Source organism: Bos grunniens, chromosome 22 (genome assembly GCF_055505025.1).
Source record: "Bos grunniens cultivar Pamir isolate PY7600 chromosome 22, Bosgru_T2T1.0, whole genome shotgun sequence".
In the NCBI taxonomy this organism is placed as follows: domain Eukaryota; kingdom Metazoa; phylum Chordata; class Mammalia; order Artiodactyla; family Bovidae; genus Bos; species Bos grunniens.
In genome coordinates, this window is record NC_141186.1 from 21,873,412 (window position 1) to 21,892,450 (window position 19,039).

General features: G+C 47.8%; 1 protein-coding gene across 7 annotated transcripts in view; it reads right to left on the minus strand.

Annotated features, from left to right (window-relative positions):
* Positions 1 to 19,039, minus strand: part of ITPR1 (inositol 1,4,5-trisphosphate receptor type 1) — a 355,416-nt gene that overhangs the window by 66,166 nt on the left and 270,211 nt on the right. For 6 of the 7 annotated variants that reach the window (XM_086366623.1, XM_086366621.1, XM_086366622.1 and 3 more), the window contains 5 exons: positions 15,072 to 15,252; positions 12,874 to 13,127; positions 5,869 to 6,069; positions 3,935 to 4,045; positions 1,436 to 1,531 (listed from right to left, as the gene is read on the minus strand). In XM_086366623.1, the coding sequence (XP_086222749.1) occupies positions 1,436 to 1,531; positions 3,935 to 4,045; positions 5,869 to 6,069; positions 12,874 to 13,127; positions 15,072 to 15,252 (843 nt within the window). Of the gene's footprint in view, positions 1 to 1,435; positions 1,532 to 2,218; positions 3,351 to 3,934; positions 4,046 to 5,868; positions 6,070 to 12,873; positions 13,128 to 15,071; positions 15,253 to 19,039 lie in introns of those variants that run through there. The other variant, XM_086366625.1, reaches the window with a different exon arrangement.

The window sequence follows — 19,039 nt, forward strand, 5'->3', positions numbered from 1 at the left end:
CGCAGAGGGCCACACATTTCTGCGCTGACACCAGGTCAGGCCCTGGAAATAACTGTGGAGACAACGCCCTCACTCTCTGAGCTTGTCTTCCTGTCGGTTCTTTAAAAACAAACCGAACAGACAACGTGTCGCACAGGACATGGGAGCCTGAACGCACAACATGTACGTGTGCACACACATATGTGCACACGTGCTCCCGACCTTAGGGTATCTCTGCTGCACTCCTTCTCAGAACCATGTTTGTTCTAGGAAGCCTTTGACTCTGCCCTGCGATTTGGGAATGAAGCTGTTCAGCCACAAGGGGGCGACCTGGAAGCCGGTGGTACCCAGGGGGCTGCCATGTCCCCCACCCAGGATGGGGTGTGTTCTTGACTGATGGGAACTGGAGTGGGGTCCCTGCTCAGTCATCCATCCCCACTCAGGAGTGACAGATCCCAGTCTCCCCAACCCCCAGCCCCAGTTACATAAGCCCTTACGTAAACCGGGAGAGGACTTCCGTCTCAGGCTGAGAACTCACTCCTGGCCTCAGAGATCAAAGTGCTGGGCTCGCTGTGAACTTTATTTAAAGGGACACATAAAGGGACTTCAGCCGGCCCCAAGCACACACTGGGTCACCGGGCGGCAGGAGAGTTTTAGTGCCCTCATTTAGGTCTGTCAGTTACAGTTTATTTGCGTGGGAAAAAGTCTAAATAGAGAATTCCGTCCTCAGTTCGGTTCAGCATCTCTGCCAGTTGCTGTCTCGCAGTCTACAGCCCTGACTCCCGGCCTGGAAGTCACAGCCAGCTGTTAACATCACCCCCCAAAATAAGCAAGTGTGTTTTCTTTTTTAAAAGACCCAAAACATCAGCACCGCCCCCTTGCCCCCGCCCCCCACCGGAAAAAAAAAAAAAACCCACTATTCTGTTGCCCAGGTTCTCGATACCAAGGAGAGATGTAAATTCTTGATCCCCGGACAAAGCCACAGCAAAGAACAGCCGTGAATGAGCGCATTCTAGAAGAGTTTACCACGTGCGGGCACCACGCACAGAGCTCTGCAGGAATCATTTGCTTAGTCTCCCTAGCAACCCTCTGGACTAGCTGATACCATCCTCTTCCTTTCAGGGAAGTGGAGCTCAGAGAATCACCAAGATGACCCAGAGAAGGGCAGAGCTGTGGATGTGAACTCCAGGCTCCCACACCCCTCCTGGTGCCGCCTTCCCCGAGGGAAACAGCCTGGGGAGGCTTTCCCTGGGGGCTGTGCTGAAGGCAGAGGCCACCTATTCCATACAGGGGTCACTCCCCTGCCCTGGTCAGTGGCCTGAATCAAATGTTCTCTTTGCACTTCTGATTGCTGGCATCATAAAGAAAGCTCAAGGAAGTAGATACTCTGCTCCGGCTCCCACGAAGCTCTGATGCTGCTCAGCGCCAGGGCCAGGGGCTCAGTCGTCCAACTCACCAGTTCCTTGGGCCTCATGTTATAGAGGATCCGCTCAGCATTCTCACTGTCATGCCTGCTCTCCATGATGGCCAGGAGTAACTTGGACGCATTGTTCTGAATGGAGACACAAAGGGAGGAAGACATGAGGAGGAACTGCCAGGGGGCCGGCCTGAACCACGGGTGATCAGGGGCTGCATCCACATGTTTTGCTCCATGGGAGGGTGTGGGTCCAGCGCTGGGTTGGCCCAAAAGTTCGTTAGGGGTTTTCCCTAAGAGTGTACAAACCAGAACAAACTTTTTGGCCAACCCGATACATCCAAAACCACCTGCACCGACTGAGAAGGTGCCACTTACGACCCCAAAAACATGTCCACAGGAACAGATGATGGGCAAAGAGGCACCTACCTGTTTGGGTACAGTTTACCCTTACCACTTGGTCCAACTCCTAGTGGACATGGGACAGTTAAACAAGGGAGCTTGGTGGATCCCCTGGGACCCTGATGATGACAGCGGTCAGGAAGCCCCTGAGACATAGATCCAGATGCCTTCAGGGGCAGGGGTTGGTTATCAACACTGTGATTCAGCCTTGCAGGTCAGAGAAGGCTGACAATTAAGGTAATTCCTCCCTGACCTAAGCGAGTAGGAAACGGCAACCCACTCCAATATTCTTGCCTGGAGAATTCCACGGACAGAGGTGCCTGGCGGGCTATGGTCCATGGGATCACAAAGAATCGAACATGTCTGAGTGACTAATACTTATACTTCCCTGACCTAAAATAGCACTATCAGCTCTTATAGCCCCTAATATTATCACAAGAGTACAGCCAATGCCAGTTAACAAAAGGGACCCAAGGGATCACCGTACGCATGTTAAACCATCATTTCCCACTATGTTCAAAGTTTTTACATAACCACTCCCTGCACATCTCAGCTTTTAGGTTCCAGGACTATGATAATCCACATGCTTCTTTGTGTATTGGATTTGAAGGCTGTTGTTTTGGTGAGAGGGAGCAGTATCTTTTTTTTTTTTCTCTCCCCAAGCACAGATCACAGCAGTTCCATCGGGTTGTTATGCCATCAAAAGATGGCTTTTCACAGGGAAGAAATGTCTCTAATAACCTTCAGGTTACTGGACTAGCTGAAAATGCCACTGAAATGCTGATGAGGAGCACCTGAAGGTCTCAGTTTATTTCAGGTTCTCCTCTTATATATCCTGATAAATGGTAGCCAGGGATATGAGCCTGAATGAGGTGATCCTTCCACAATAGGATTTGTCAAAGGAGTTAAAAATAGCCCAAAGAAACAAATCCACTTAAATGATAGACCCAAACTATCCATTAGCATGGACTCTCGGTTAGAAACATTAAAATGAAATAAAAATAACTGGGTGATTCCTGTGGGCTTCTGTGTTACCACCTTCCCTAACGACCTTTCCTCTGGCACCACTGATGCCATAAATACAGACTGGCTTTTCAGCTAAACCCTGTAGGTCCAGGCTCTCCCATGACAATGACAAAGCACCCGGTGCTCCATGCTGGGGTGAGATGGAGGGCAGATCTCAACCTGCCCCAACACGGGAACGGTTAAAAAGGAAATGTGCTCAGGGAGGCTGATGTTTCAAAACACATTTTAGACACCAGGCTGGGTTGCAAGCCCAATTCTCAAAAGTAAAACTTTGGACTCAGAGAATCTTCGGAACCCCTAAGACAGGAGTGAGGGTTTTTTGTTCTTTTGTTTTTACTTTATTTTTAACCAATTTTCTTGTACATTCAAGAAATCAACATCAGGAGTAGCCCGTCAGCTTCTCAAATATTCAACAAGCTGGCTTGTAAACCCAGCGGCTTAAGCATCTTGAAGCGATTGCTTTCACCCCATAGAACTCTTTTGGTACCAGAGGGAGTGAGCATGTCCAAGGTGCTTCTGCATCAGCCATCTGTTTGTATAGGATGCAAAGAAACTCATCAGACGCTGGGAGGCACAATACTGGCTGGTTTAACTTTTCCTTATGTCAACCCAGCATTGATGAACCTCCCTTCTGCTAAATCAATCACAAAACAGAAAAAGGTGTTCCCTGATACGATCAACATACAACATTTTTTTTTGGTCCTCCATAGTTTTAGTGGTACTATCCCTCAACTGGCCCTTTTCCGCAATGGGGGAAGGGGAAATGAGAGACCACAGAGGGAATGGAGTTTCCACTGTTTCTCTGTCTTCACCTTTCAGAATCAGCTTGTTAGTTCTCAGAGTCTGTCTGAATTTGCTTCTTAGCTTTGGGTGATGAGTTCCCATTCCATGTGACCTGTGAGTCGAAAAACTGATATCCTCTCCCAAGACCTTATTTGGAAGGGAAAAACCGAAGTTCTGCCTTTTACTCAGAACTTGCAACGTGGATCATTCATTGAGTTTAAAACAACTGTCTCCAGGATTTAGTTTCACAGCAGTGACCACGTCACGTGCATGGGCAACACACAACAGTTTCCAAATGCTACTGCTTTTCTGCTTTCAATTCCTACTTGCCTTCAGTTCTAACACAAGGTCCATCCTCTTCTTTCCCAGAGGGTTGATGTCATTGAGGATCAGGGCTGTGATGATGTCAATGCCATTGGATTCATGGGTGGCTATGCAGTTCTGAGAAAAGAGGCACACGCAGACATTGACACAAGGCTGGTCATGTATCAGACGTCAAAGGCCAACAGGCTGAACTGCTATTTCAACACAAGGTTTGCCACTCCCAGTCATGTCTCTAGGGGAGGGCAGCAAATTTTCCGTGAGAAAGTGGTAAAAATAAAAGACAGATGAAAATCTCTAGTTTCAGAATTAACAGTAAACAGTAGGAAAGTCCCCATGCACTGTAACTGATAAATTGGCCGCATCTAATCCAAACAGCGCAGTGGGCTTTTGTTCTTAAGGGAAAATATGGTGTGTGACTGATTCTGGGCTCTGAGCACCGGTTTCCCCTTGAAAGGTGTGTTCCATTCTCTCTACATCACTCGGTTTTCGTATCGCACACTTTTGCTTCAGGCTCGAGCTTGGAAAGCAAGTTTTAATTCACGTAATATCAGAATTAATCACCTTCCCCCAGGTAAGATCCCCGTTTGCAGCAAAATTCATACCAGTACGCACCTTTGCACAGACCTCAGTTTGGCAGAAAAGCCAACTTGAGGTTATAAGGAAATTCACTTAGATGTCAGATAAAACCTCTCCCCCACAAGCCTCTTATAATTTTTTTGTTTGTTTGTTTTCACTTTAACTCCAACTATACCATCTGTCTCATCAGGAAACCTGGAGAGGAAAGTGGATCTAACAAAATGCTGGCCTCACAGTCATGGACAACTATGATCAGAATCTCAATATACAGTGAGTGCTCCCTCTCGTAAGTCAGGCTTCTCTTCTGAGCCAAGGTTCTGGCCTTGGATCCCAAGTAACACGGCATGTCATACCTGCCCTGGCCACTGGGTTTATCATGGGCTATTTTAAGCACTGGCCTATCCCTTCCAACTAGGAGACAGCTAGAATTTGAGTTAAAAACCACACTCGTTCTAGCATCAGTGCAAAACCTCACAAAATCTATAAGATGTCATGGATAAGCAATGACTCTACTAGGTTCCACTCCAAAAATGTACTTCTTGAGAGGCACCAAGGGGTCTTGGGCATCCTTGGTGGCTCAGTGGTAAAGAATCTGCCTGCCAATGCATGAGACATGGGTTTAATCCCTGATCCAGGGAGATCCCACATGCCGCGGGGCAACTGGGACCATGTGCCACAACTGCTGAGCCTGTGCCCTAGAGCCCGGGAGTTGCAGCTGCTGAGCCTGCGCACCTAGAGCCTGTGCTCCACAGCAAGAGAAGTCACTGCCATGAGAAGCCTGCGCACCGCGACGAGCGCAGCCTCACTCGCAGCACCCAGAGAAAGCCCCTGCAGCAGTGAGCCCAGCACAACCAAAGACAGATAAATAAACAAAAATTATTTTTAAAAAAGACTAATGGGTCTTTCTCTTCTCCGAATGTCAACTGTGTTTTTCTCATATTATTTTCAAATGGTCTCATGTCCAGGAAGGCTCTTCTCTCTTAAGTTAAAACCTCCTTCTGTGAGGTGGTCCCTTTTTGTGTCTTCCCTAATATCTGAAATAGAGCCCAATCTTCTGGTCTTACTCATTTACCTCCAACTTTACCATGTATTCCCAGCAAAGTTAAGAGCTGGGCCATTCAAACCAAATCAAGCTGGGCATAGACCAGGATGCCCGCTGATGCCTGGGATCAGGTCACATCCTGAAACATAATAAAATCCAGTGGCTGCTTCCTCACTGCTGGACAGAGGCCTCTGGTTCTCCTGACTCCCAAGATCTACAGCCAGATGCTATATGACTTCTGAACTAGTCCATGTCATCAAGGCTTCAAAATGATACACCTTTTTTTCTTTTTCCCCACCTCCTCAAAGAAAAATGGAATTACCTGATTCTCATGGCAAGGTCCTTGACAGTATTCAGTCAAACTTTCCAGGGTTTGGTTGATGAGGGCCACGTTCTTTTCGTTGATATAGAGTCCCAGAAGACCAAGACCCCCGGTGGTGCTTCCACAAATACAGTCCAGAAACTGCAGTGTCTCGCACACCAAATTGTAGTTGGTCTTGTTGTTTTGGCAACGGAGGAAGTTCTGCAATTGGGGCGTCCCCAGGTTTGGGGAGCAGAGGCAAAGAGAGAGGGAAACGGTCACTCAGCCTGCCATTGTGATCATGTGTAGTCAGTTGGGGCACAGGATTGCATTGGTTAGAACAGAAGAGTCAGCCCCCACGATGGTCAGCCATGGATGCGGCCTTGGCAACAGCTACAAACACTTGGCTTTTGTATGGGATGCAGTGGAGAAGAGCTCCTCTTTGACAACCCACTTCAGACTCCGAGACCCTTGTTTCTCATTTCTTCCCTTCTCGCTCCAGCCCACCTTCCCGCCCACCGCATGTTAAGTTCAGAGTCTTCTGACATTTCCAAGGACAGTGGTTTTATTGAAAAGATGATGGTGTGGTCTGGATGCTGAATGCCGCCCAGAGTGTAGTCCTGAGGGTAAATCACCACAGCATAAAGTGTCACAGGAGGGCTTACGCCACGGCCCTGGTGGGGATCTGGATTACCTCATTGGGTCACTTCCATTATTAAAGGAAGGAACGAAAGTGAATAAATGTGTGTATGCTTGTGTGTGTGTGCCCAAGTATGTATTCTCAAGGTAAACTTACAAAGTTAACAAGACTTAAGAGCAGATACTTTCTCAATGAAGTAAACCAAGGCACATTCAATAACCTCATAATACAATGTCTATTTTCATACGGAGATTTTTTTTTTGGGGGGGTCATAGACTCCAGTAATCTCTTCTTAAAAAGAGGCAAAGATTAACCACAAATACTTTTGGGCATAGTTATAGAAGTTACATATATTTGCTGTAGAAAATCAGAAAATTATCTTTCTGGATTATCTTTCTAAAAAGATAATTAAAAAATAAAATGAATGTAACTTTTGACCCGGTAATTCCACCTCTGTTACTGTTCGCAAAGTACGTATTGGATGTTTGCGACAGCACTGTTTGAGACAGAGAAGAACTGGAAGCAACCTAAAGGCTCATCAGTTGGGACATAAACAAATGATAATCCATCAACAGTCTTTAATATTGTAAGTTGCAAACACCGAAGCAGGTCTGTATGTATCAATATGGAAAGATCTCTAGGATATACTGCTGAGTTAAGCAAACAAAAAGGGCAAATAGCAGATTAATAGGGATCCAGTGCTCCCATCTAAAGATACAGGAAAAGGACAGGAAGGATTCACAGTTCAGAACAATGTGGGAATGCGAAGAGGGACTTTTTTTTTTTTTTAAACCGAACACTTATTTTCATTTAAGCCTTCATAGAAAGAATATATTCATTGTATAATTCATGATGTACAAAGAATATATTCCTTGTACAATTAAAACATTTATAAACGCACAGATTAAAAGCTGGTAATCAAGTTTAATGCTTGACTTGTCAACAAGCTAACCACCCGTCACTGTCACCCCAACCCCAAATTAAGCTCAGTCCCTTATGCTTAAGCCTTTCTGACAAGTCTAAAAATTGGGCCATCACTCAGGTCTGGGTGGGAGGTGGGGGAAGGACAGATGTTTGAGAACCAAGTGCGCTTGCCCGTGACTACATTTCTAAGGACCACAGGAAGCCAGAGGAGGGTTCCACAGCCATTTCTTGCTCCAGTCCCTCAAAGAAGATTCTACCTGTTAACAGCCTGGCTGAACCCCACGCCATGCCATGGTGGGGTGGAGGAATATTCACAGAGAGGATAGGGGAGGACCAGACTGTCCTAGGCTCAGATGCACAGCATGGTTCTTGAGGTCCAATTTCCTCCCCAACTCCTGCGTCATCATTCCTGCCATGCCCCTGCCTCTGCTCGGGGACACCCTCTCTCCTGCCGTGCTCGTCTCTGTCTGGCAGCAACGAACTTCTTTCTGCTCTTCAAGCACCTTTCACTCTTTCATCTCTGGGACTTCAGCTGCACTGTTCCCTCTGTCTGTCACGCTCTCCCTGTCTCCTGTGATTAATCAGAGAGTTAACTCTCTGATTAACTTCTCTTCCTTCAGGTTGGGGTCTCAAGTTACTTCTTTCAGGAAGCCCTCCATCCTGACTCCAGTGGGATCGGAGCACCAGCACTGGCAACAGCCAACTAGCACAGGGACTGTCTCGGGCCAGGGGCTTCACAAACACTGCCTGAATGTCTGAGTTAAGTTGAATGAATGGGAGAAAGAGGACTTGGGGAGTCATCAAGGCTGACATGCTTCAGACTCTCCAGGAAGGACAGTGAGCAGCCCTTTCTTGAAAGCCTCTCCCATTTCTCATGATCTTTATAGCGTGTCCACCCAGAATTTCTCCCTCCTAACTCACATCAGTTTTCTCTTATTCTCTACAAAAACTGAGGTTTTTTGCTGTGCCACTTGCTAAAGGCCCATGGGAACTCCTTCCGCGCTTAAGGAATACAGTTTACACTTAGCACATACCACTCACCCCACCTTGCCTAGGCTAGAAAAATCCTGTTATCTTTGTGGTCTTCCTTGGAGTGCCAGGGACCAAGTCAGGATGGGAAGATGAAGGACATCAAAGACTTTAAGCCTGGGCTTAAACAGACCTCAGTGGACAGAAATCAGAATCTGCATCCCTTAACCCAGATCAAAGCAAAGCCAGCCTCTCAGGGGAAGTTCAAAAGCAATGCAAAAATGGTTCAAAAACAGTCCTTCCCATCAAGGTTCTTGCTACTGTGAACAAAGCTTGCTTAAGGCAGCAACTGCCCGTTCAGCAAAGTCAAGTTCGGTGGCTTTATCTCTATTGAACATTTATCAACGGGAGAGTTAAGGTTATAAACATGACCAGAAACTCTGGGCAACTTCAAAAGGCCAGAATCCCTCCCTCTCTGGGCTTATCTGCACTTCCTTCTACCAGGGGGCTGGTCCCTCTTTCCTCATGAAATGTCTTCTCCCTCAGATCCAAAAGGAAACCCCGACCCAGAGATTCACCATCGGATCCAGAACGCTGCCAAGAGGATGGCATTCAGAGCTGCCAAATCCCGCTTAAAACTATCATTTTGAGAGCCAGACTCCTACAAGCATCTTCTTGTCAGAGCGATTTTATTAACTAGCTCAGGCTGTCTGACTTAGTGGGAGTCTGTGAAGATGAGTGCAAGCTTCATCCTTCTAAACCCTTGGTCCAGACTGCTGGTTTGCCAGCCGGGCCCTGCAAAACCCTGGGGGACCCCGGGAATGCCCCATGTCTCAGAGCTCTTATAGATGAGAAAGCAAAGCTCGAGTACTCTGTAGTTTCTATTATGAACAAAGCAGCCTTGCTTTCATCTGCTTTACCTCATACAAACAAAGAATTCTGCGGCCTTAAACAGTTTAAAATTACTGGCGTTATGGTACCCTCAAAGGTTAAATTGTTAAGTTTTTTTTTTTTTTCTTTTTAATATATTATACTGTACACTCCTTCTCCCCACAATACCAGTGTTTCTGGAAGACCAGTATATTGGAGAATGGAGTTTTGGAAGGACTCATGAAAAGGTGCTTCTGGCCACGGGGGCCTTGGAGAATTAATTCAGAGTTTTGCGAAGAGCTAAAGACAGCTGAGCATCGAAGAATTGATGCTTTTGAACTGTGGTGCTGGAGAAGACTCTCGAGAGTCCCTTGGACAGCAAGGAGATCAAACCAGTCAATGCTAAATGAAATCAACTCTGAATATTCATTGGAAGGACTGATGCTGAGGCTGAAGCTCCAATACTTTGGCCGCCTGATGCAAAGAACCGACTCAATGGAAAAGACCTTAATGCTGGGAATGATTAAGGGCAGAAGGGAAAGGGGGTGACAGAAGATGAGATGGTTGGATGGCATCATTGACTCAATGGATATGAGTTTGAGCAAACTCTGGGAGATGGTGGAGGACAGGGAAGCCTGGCATGCTGCAGGCTCAGTCATGTCAGCCACGACTGAACAATAGTAAGGTACAAAATAACAACCGTGAGGATTTCCCCACAAGAAAGGGTGAACTCATACAATGAGGGCCTCCCTCTGCTTCCCCAGTGAAGATGGGAGTTCCAGGGGGCGGAGGGGAGGAAGAACAGATCCACGAAACCAGAGCTACACTCAGGAAACAAGCACCTTGGGACTGCCCCTCTGACGTTCATGGACGGGACTCTACTCAAGGGGGGTTTTTGTGTTTGGTTAGTTTAGAACTCAGCAGACATCAGCTTCTCTGAGAAGCTTTCCTGGACCTGGCTCACTGTGTTGGTTCTCCTGCTCTGAATCTACAAAACCCCTAAGATGGCACAACAACAGCCCTCAGCATGCTGCGTGGTCGTCTCCCTCTTACCAGGGGCTCCTGCTTTGTGGGGAGCAGGGGTAGGGGGGTCTCCATTGCCCTGGCTCAGGGCACAGAGCAGATCCTTGCCGAGGTGAGGAAATCAATACACACATGCAAAGTCTTAATCTACTTTTCCTTCGGAGCCTGAGGTTGGTGGAGACCAGTGACTCTGGTGCAGGCGAACAGTACAGGGCAATGGCCACGAAGTTCAGCCTAGAAATCACCCCAGCAGCAGGGCGGGGCCCCCATCCACAAACATGCCACAGTCGAGCTGAAGGCTTTGTTTTCCTACTGGTGGGACAGCCGGGTTTCCCACGGTGTCGCTCACACTCCCTTGGCCTGTCTCCTCCATGATGGATGGTGTAGATACGGAAGGTGGAACGAATACAGTCTCCCTTCAAACAGAGAAATGCCAGCCAAGGAGACAGTCACCAGACCCTGACCTCTGGGTCATGAGAGCTCTGTCCGCCCACTGAGCTCAGCATGCAGGCATCAGGCCAGTGCGTCAAGGGTTGACGTGTTCTATGTCCAAAGTAGGAATGTCTGAGCAACAAGCAAGAAAAAGAAGACTGACAGCCAAGATTTCACACTCAGCTGTGGACAGGGATGAAGCCAGGGATGTCAGTGGAGGAGATGGGCGGGTGTCAAAGTCTAGAATGAGCCTGAAGTCACTGCCTGGCTGACAGAAACCCCTTCGTTTTGAAGTACGGGCCAGACTTGGCTGGCTGATGACCTTGGATCTGAATGCTTTTTCAAAGCCCAGGCTCTTCACTCACTGGATTGAAAAATCAGTACAGATGGTATTAATACTGCAAACTTCATCCAGTACCATCTCACTGCTCTTACTGTTTAACAATTAAATTCATTACTCAGCTTACCTAGGTAGAGAGTCTGCAGCAGGTTTTAAGGGCGAGCCATTTCTAGCTGTGGCATCAAATGGTCTGGCCACAGCTAACACGTGAAAAGTCATCAAACCACCTGGAGGGTCAAGTCAACAATGCAACATTTCAAGGCTGCACCTTCCCTTTGCTATGTTTGGACTACAATTATTACTTTTTTGTTTTGATGTGGACCATTTTTTAAGTTTTTACTGAATTTGTTACAATACTGCTTCTGTTTTACCTTTTGGTTTTCTGGCCAGGAGGCATGTGGGATCTTAACTTCCTGACCAGGGATCAAACATGCACCCCCTGCAATGAAGTGAAGTCTTAACCACTGGACCACCACTGAAGTTCTAGAATTATTTTCTTTTCAAACCATCATGATTCAAATAAAACTACCACTGCTAATCTATTTACTTTAGGAGGAAACATTCTATCTTAGAGGAGTTCAGGCACACTCTTTTGGTTCGGCTTCATCCCTTTTAGGCAGAGAGGAGTATTTTCCTTAACAATCAGCAGCAGAACCAGGTAATGGCCAAGGAGCCAGGCTCCAGCACGCTTCTGGGGAGTGACCGCTTCTACAGATCTGTGTCCACTCAAAACAAAGAGTGTATCTCTAGAACCCATCCTTGGCCCTTCCTGAAAAGCCTTTGCTGCTGGAGGAACTCTGCAAGGAAGAAAACAGCCTCTATCTTAATGTGGTGGTAGACAGCACAAACTCTACCCACCAGACTGCCTGGGCTCAAATGTGAGCTCTGCATACCCTAAATGAGTCCTGTGTATCTTAGTTTCTTCATCTATAAAACAAGTGTAATAATACAGGAGACACTTAGCATCCAGAATCATCTAAGTGCCCAATAAGCCTTGGCCACAACAACAAAAAGTGAACAAAGCATTTCTGGAATCATCAGTTCAACAAATATTTCTGAACATTTATGGGAGTCCCTGGGACAGCAAGGAGATCAAACCAGTCAATTCTAAAGGCAATCAACCCTGAATATTCACTGGAAGGACTGATGCTGAAGCTCCAATACTTGGCCACCTAAGGCAAACAGCTGACTCATTGGAAAATACCCTGGTGCTGGGAAAGATTGAGGGCAAGAGGAGAAGGAGGTGACAGAGAATGAGATAGTTGGATGGCATCACAGACTCGATGGACATGAGTCTGAGCAAGCTCCAGGAGGTAGTGAAGGGCAGGGATGCCTGGCGTGCTGCAGTCCATGGGGTTGCAAAGCGTTGGAGACAACTCAGCAACTGAACAACAAAGTAAAATACCAGAAGACCACTTCATTCATTCAACCAAAACATATTGATTAGAACTTTCCATGTACCAGATTCTGTAAGTATATTCAATCACCCACCCCACCACCAAGTCAAGATTTACCTGTGCACCTAAACATCAAAAAGTGGCAGGCTACCAGACAGACACAGGTGTGCACACACACACACACATCACAAATACATATGTGTAGCAGGGGCAACAACACAGATGAGCCTGAGATTTTATCCCTGAGGAGACGGTGGGGAAGATGAGACAGAGAAACGCTTCGGAGGTCAAGAGCAGTCTGGGCCCTCAGTTGGAGGAGACTGGCTGAAGGGAGAGGAGCCCACAAGTCACAGACAAGCTGGGAGGAGATGAGAGGAGCTTGGGCTCCCCGCCCCCACCTCACGTCCGCCCCGCCCCTGCCCCGCCCTCACCTGGAGGTCCCGGTTGTGGTTTTCGCACAGCAGCTGCAGGAAGCGGAGGATGGGCTGCATGATGGTGATGACCGCGCTCATCTCCAGGTCGTCCTTGCTCTTGTCCGCCGCGGCCTGGGCGCCCTCCCCGGACTGGTAGTGGTCGTCGGGGTCAGCTTCCCTTCTGAAGGTGGTGAAGGCTTTGCGGGTGGCGGCAGAGGCCTCCAAGAGCTGATCCCGCACCTCTTCCGTAATCTGCGTCGCAGGCTCTTTGGCTAGAACGCAAACGTGAGATGGTCAATGCTGCCGAATCCTCTGGAACGCTATTCACCACGCCAGAGACGATGTTAAGAGACCTAAGTTCTGCCATCACTAGAGAGCCCCTCAAGGTTGGCAAAATGCTCCAAGATGGCACCATCTTCTCTCAGCCCTTAGAATTAAAACTGAGTCGGGCTCTGCCAGCTCACTTGTGGCTCTAAGGCATCACCTCAGCTTGCTCTCATTTAGAGGAAAAGTGGTAGAGGTTCTGCCAGCTTCACACACCTATGACTCTGGGCCTCAGCTTCCTCATCTGTAAAATGGGGAGAACATCACTGAAGTCTTTCTCTGAGAGGGTTCCCGAGAGGGTCAACATAAGCTAAGCAAATGGTAATTACTGTTACTGTATGACGATCGATGGAATCCTTTACGGATCCCCAGGGCACCGTGATTTGATCAAGCACTTGATGTGTATTAATTACCTGGCTCACTTCTCACACTAACCCTGTAAGGTAACCAGGCACTAGAGTTAGGGGCATTAGACTCTGTTGCCGGACTGCCTGGGTTCAGATCCTGACTCTGGTATACTTACTACTTTCATGTTCTTAACAAGTTAATTACCATTCTGATGCCTCAGTTTCCTGGTCTGTAAAATGGATGTAAAATAATTTATTTTACAGTGTTGACTTGAATTCTAAATGAAGTAACACATGTAAAGGACTTTGGACAGTGCCTGGTTCGTAGGAAATACTCAGTAAATGTAAGCCTTCCTTTTTCTTCTGTTTATCCCCATTCTACACCAGTGGTTACCAACTAGGGGTGATTTTGACCCCATTTCCACCCAGGGGATGACAGGAAATATCTGGAGAGATTTCAAGTTGGAGATAGGCTACTGGTACCTACAGGCTTCCCAGCTGGTGCTAGTGGTAAAGAACCCACCTGCCAAAGCAGGAGACATAAGAGAGGTGGGTTTGATCTCTGGGTCAGAAAGATCCCCTGGAGAAGAGCATGGCAACCCACTCCAGTATTCTTGCCTGGAGAATCTCATGGACAGAGGTGCCTGGCGAGCTACAGTCCATGGAGTCACAAAGAGTTGGACACGACTGAAGCAACTTAGCATACACGCGGGGGCATCCACTGGGTTGAGGCCATATATGCTGGTACACAGCCTGCAATGCACAGGACAGCCCTGACAGCGATGGATTGTCCAGATGTCCCACGTGCTGTGGCTGAGAAACCCAGGCCTCAACTTAAAAAAATAAGGCTCAGATCTGCTCGAGGCCATCTGACTCTAGCACTTTTGAGTCTACCCACTCCCCAGTATTACTTCTCTTCAAGGAAGGTAATGGATAAAAAGCTTCATGAACTTTCAAATATTTTAGAAAATAAGGGAGGATTAGATAATGCCTTTTGTTTTAAAGTGTGTATCTTCCTCAACTTTCTTGGACATTAAATGAAAATTACAAGAAAAGATTATCAGTGGATTTCCTGCCAATAAAACCCTGGTTTGACCAAGAAAGTATTAGTGTATTAAACCTTAGGAGTTTCCCAAGCAGCAGGAATTCAGTTCAGGTTACATGTTGTTGCTGTTGTTTAGTCACTAAGTCGTGTCCAACTCTTTGCAACCCAATGGACTGTAGCCCGTCAGGCTCTTCTGTCCATGGGATTTCCTAGGCAAGAATACTGGAGTGGGTTGCCATGCCCTCCTCCAAGGGATCTTCCCAACACAGGGATCAAAACTGAGTCTCCTGCATTGCAGGCAGATTCTTTTACCACTGAGCCACTCTTCCAGGTTACATAGGAAGAGTTTTATCACAATCAGACTGGTTTTATTCTTCTGAAAGCCCCAGTCAGAATCCATCTGGGAGTCTAGAAGTCCTGTAAAAATGAAAGGAAAACCAGGGTTCCTCCCATGTTCCCAATCCAGCTGACCCCAGAGCTGCGAGCAGGGGGGTGTTTACCTTTTTTCCGTGACGGGGCATCCCTGTCCACCTCGTCATCTTTCTTTTTATTTCCCAAGTCACTGGTGTTCACGGTCACTGTTGCCTTGATTTCCTGCTGGGCCACCTTCATTCGGTCATAGAAAACCTTGAAGAATTTCTCCGACTTCTTGTCTTCTGTCAACCGGCAGAAAAACGAGTGCTGCCAAGGAAAACCCATGGTTTTTTCCTGACACTGTGACACACCAGTCACTGAATCCCACTCAGGACACCAAAACCTCACGAGGATCGGAGCCAGACACAAAACCTGAAAACCTATCTCAGTTTGGACCGAGGTTCAACACTGTTTTTTGCACTGTCATTCACTCGATTCGACAGCCTGAGTGTGTCTACAAGGAGCTTTGAGAGAAAACTGTCACGTCTTGGCTGAAGAAGCCATACCGGCCTGGGAAGCCTGCTAGGGGGTGGTGGGCAGATTTTAGTTAACTAAGCACAACTCCCAACACACACAGATATCAACTCCAGTAACAATGAAAGCAGAATGTATTTTTGGTAATTGTTGCACGGCCAGTTGTGTTTAAGGACATCTACGAACCCTCCTCTTTGCAAACCCCTATGAATATATACAGATAAGTAAGACATGCAACCCGCCCCTCTAGGGCTCCACACCAGATTACAATGACATGCCTGTAAGGAGGACTGAAACGTGTAACAAGTGCTCCAGAAGCTACAAAGACAATTATATTATAGATGTTCAGAGCTGGCAAGGATGACATAGGTCTGGAGTGATCCCAAGATCTTCATGGAAAAGGTGGTTTTCAAATGAGGTCTTCAAGGGCAGGTAGAGAGGAACAAGCTTACAGTTAACAGGTAGTCCGCCTCTTGGATACACACTTGTTTTTTTGGACCCACTGCAAGCAATAGTATACATTGTTGATGTGAAAACACAATATGGTGTCTCAACTTCATTTACGAGCATTCTCTTTTCACCCCTTTGCAAATACCACGCTGTTGTGGATTATTTACATAAAAATACAATACGGTCAATTTCCAGAGGAATAAAACAAAGCTCCAAACAATGTATTTGCTTCTCCGGGTTGGAGCTTTCTGCCAATTTCACTTCCTCCCCCATTTGGAGAGATGGCACTTCCCTACAGAAGGTAACCCTAAGCTTGAAATCCCAGAAAAAAACAAACTCTTATCAGCCTCACAAAGCCCCTCGACTCCTCCACCTCTCACCCCCGCACACCCTGAGCCTGATTGAGCAGCCCGCCGCCCCGAAAGCCACTGCGTGTCCATCTGCCGACACGCAACTTCAGCCACTGTGGCCCCTCTTCCAGCCACTAGTCCACATGGTACACTGACAGATGTCCGTGTCACTTGCCCACAGAGCTCTGCTCAATCCTGCCCTTCTCCCTCTCCCTGTTCTTCACCTCTGGTTGTTTCTTATGTACAACACAGGATACAGCCCTCCTACCTGTGCTCCCTGGTCTTAACATTTTTTCTTCAGCCACTCCCAAATGCCAGTTTCCAACCCCCTGCCTGCCTCCTGCTTGGCCTTATCATTCTGTGTGTCACCCTCCATCACTCCTGCTCTTTAAGCCAAGCTCCAGGCTTTCACGTGCCCCACTGCCGTGTGTGTGTATGTGTGTGTGCACGTGCGTGTGCTTGTGTGTGTGTGTGCACGCGCGTGTGTGCTTATATGTGTGTATGCATTCGTGTGTGCTTATGTGTGTGTGCACACGCGTGTGCTTATGTGTGTGTGTATGCGTGTGTGTGTGCTTAATTGCTTAGTCGTGTCTAACTCTTTGAGACCCCATGGACTGTAGCCCACCAGGCTCCTATGTCCATGGGGATTCTCCAGGCAAGAATACTGGAATGGGTTGCCATGCCCTCCTCCAGGGGATCTTCCCAACCCAGGGATTGAACCCAGGTCTCCGACATTGCAGGTGGATTCTTTACCAACTGAGCCACCAGGGATGCCCATGAATACTGGAGTGGATAGCCTATCCCTTCTCCAGGGGATCACTCCCACCCAGGAATCGAACTGGGGTCTCTTGCAGATGGATTCTTTACCAGCTGAGCTACCAGGGAAGCCCTCCACTGCCCTTTACTTTTAGGTTTCTCTTTTGCCCATCCATCCAACCAGTATTCCATCCACTCATCCATCCATCCGCCACCCACTATTTACTGCACATCTGTCATGAGTTGGGCATTATGCCTGTTAGAGGAGAAACAACAATGAACAAAAAGGAGTCTGTGCCCTGTGAAACTGGTAGCTTGGTAAGGAAAACATACGTTCACTCTGGAAAACTGCTCACACGTGAAAAAGCAAGTTCTACTTGTTCACTTCTTTGAGAGCCGATGTGTCTGCAGACAAACAAAAGGAGATGTGCAGGGGACTAAGAAAGACCTCAACCGACAGCCACCCAAACACAGTGATGACATTTTCCTCCCAGAGACGTCACACAACATCTCAGCCACAGGGGTCACGGGGAGACTGCGGGAAGGTGGCTGCTCAGGGCAATGAAGTTCAGTTGCTGCCCCATTTGTCTTCCCATGGTATGAAGGCAACTTAAAAAACATCTGTGGGCAATCTGGTCATGCAGGAAAACAAATGCAGTTTAAGTCAGTGAATAGCCAAAGCCCACCGACTGTCACCTGTAAGAGTGTAACAGTGCACACCCAACACCTACTACAAACACTGCTTCGCATCCAGCCAGATGTCACTGGACAGGGTCAGGGCAAGGAGGCCTCTGGTAAAATGAGAGGAGGGCAAGATACAGAGGATTACATGCTTCTATATATGTTTCTGCAATGGCCAGCGTATTTATTTTGCGTTTTTTGTAACAGTCCTCAGTCCCTCAAGGATTTGACGCTGCTTTGTAAACAAAATGTGGTCAGTGAAATGGTAAAGTGGACAGTGGGGTACGGTGATACAAGTAAGCCCAGAAAACTGATGTCAAACAAGGATGGTGCTAGAAGATGCGAAGGGAGACCCAGCTGATTCTCGGGCACTGGACATCAAAAAACTGAAGACAGGCAAACCCCATGATGCCTCGCAGCAAGAACTGAGGAGAGAGATCATACCAGTGCCTCAGTGGAAGGAAACATATCTTAACGGAGGGTAAGTAGGGCAGGCTTTCCAGTTGGACCTCCAGGGTTTGAGGCTGGGGTCCCTTACCCACCAGCTCTGGGACCCTGAGCAAGTTACTCAACCTCTCTGAACCCACGCAGAAAGGCTGCTGAGGTGCACACCAAGCGCTTAGCACAGTGCCCACAGAATGAGTTGGTTCTGCACCACCATTAACCAACTATCACGAGAAAAAGCCACAGCAAAGCCATCACCTGAGGGGCTCAGTGATGAGAACAACCTCCGGAGTCAGAACAGGCCTCGGCTCCACCACTTACAAGCCAGTGCCACCTTAGAAAGTGACGACATCTCTGAAATGCAAATCTTCTCATCTACCAAATGGGCATCGTAACAGGGTATGCCCTTCATGAATGGTTACAAAGACCCAGCAAGCTAATCACAGTGACAATCCCGATGGCTGACCTGACGAGGGGCTGGGAGCGTGAGTGAACTTCTGTGCCTGTCACCTAACACCCTCCACTGCCCGTCTCCAATGAAGAAGTTGTTACTATCACTCCTTTCAGAAATCGGGAGAAGCTTTTGGGTCTTTGAGATAACGTGCCTCCTGTGGGAGCACCCCTGAGATGCTGGCGCTGTGACACACAGCATCTTCCCAGGACGCTGGGGCGCTGGGGGCGGCAGAGCAGCAAGGGGAGGACAGAGGAGAACTTTCAGGTCTCTTGAGTGGGAAGCTCAGCAGACATGCTGGAAGGAGAGGACCTTGTACAGGAGAAGTGAAAGCCACGGCATGCAGAGGAGCTAAGACTCATCCCTCGCCTCCCTGGGGTAGGCTGTGCCTGGTGTCACCCAGAGGCAGTGAGCTCAGCTCCTGTACACCGTTCACAGACCTGCTCCT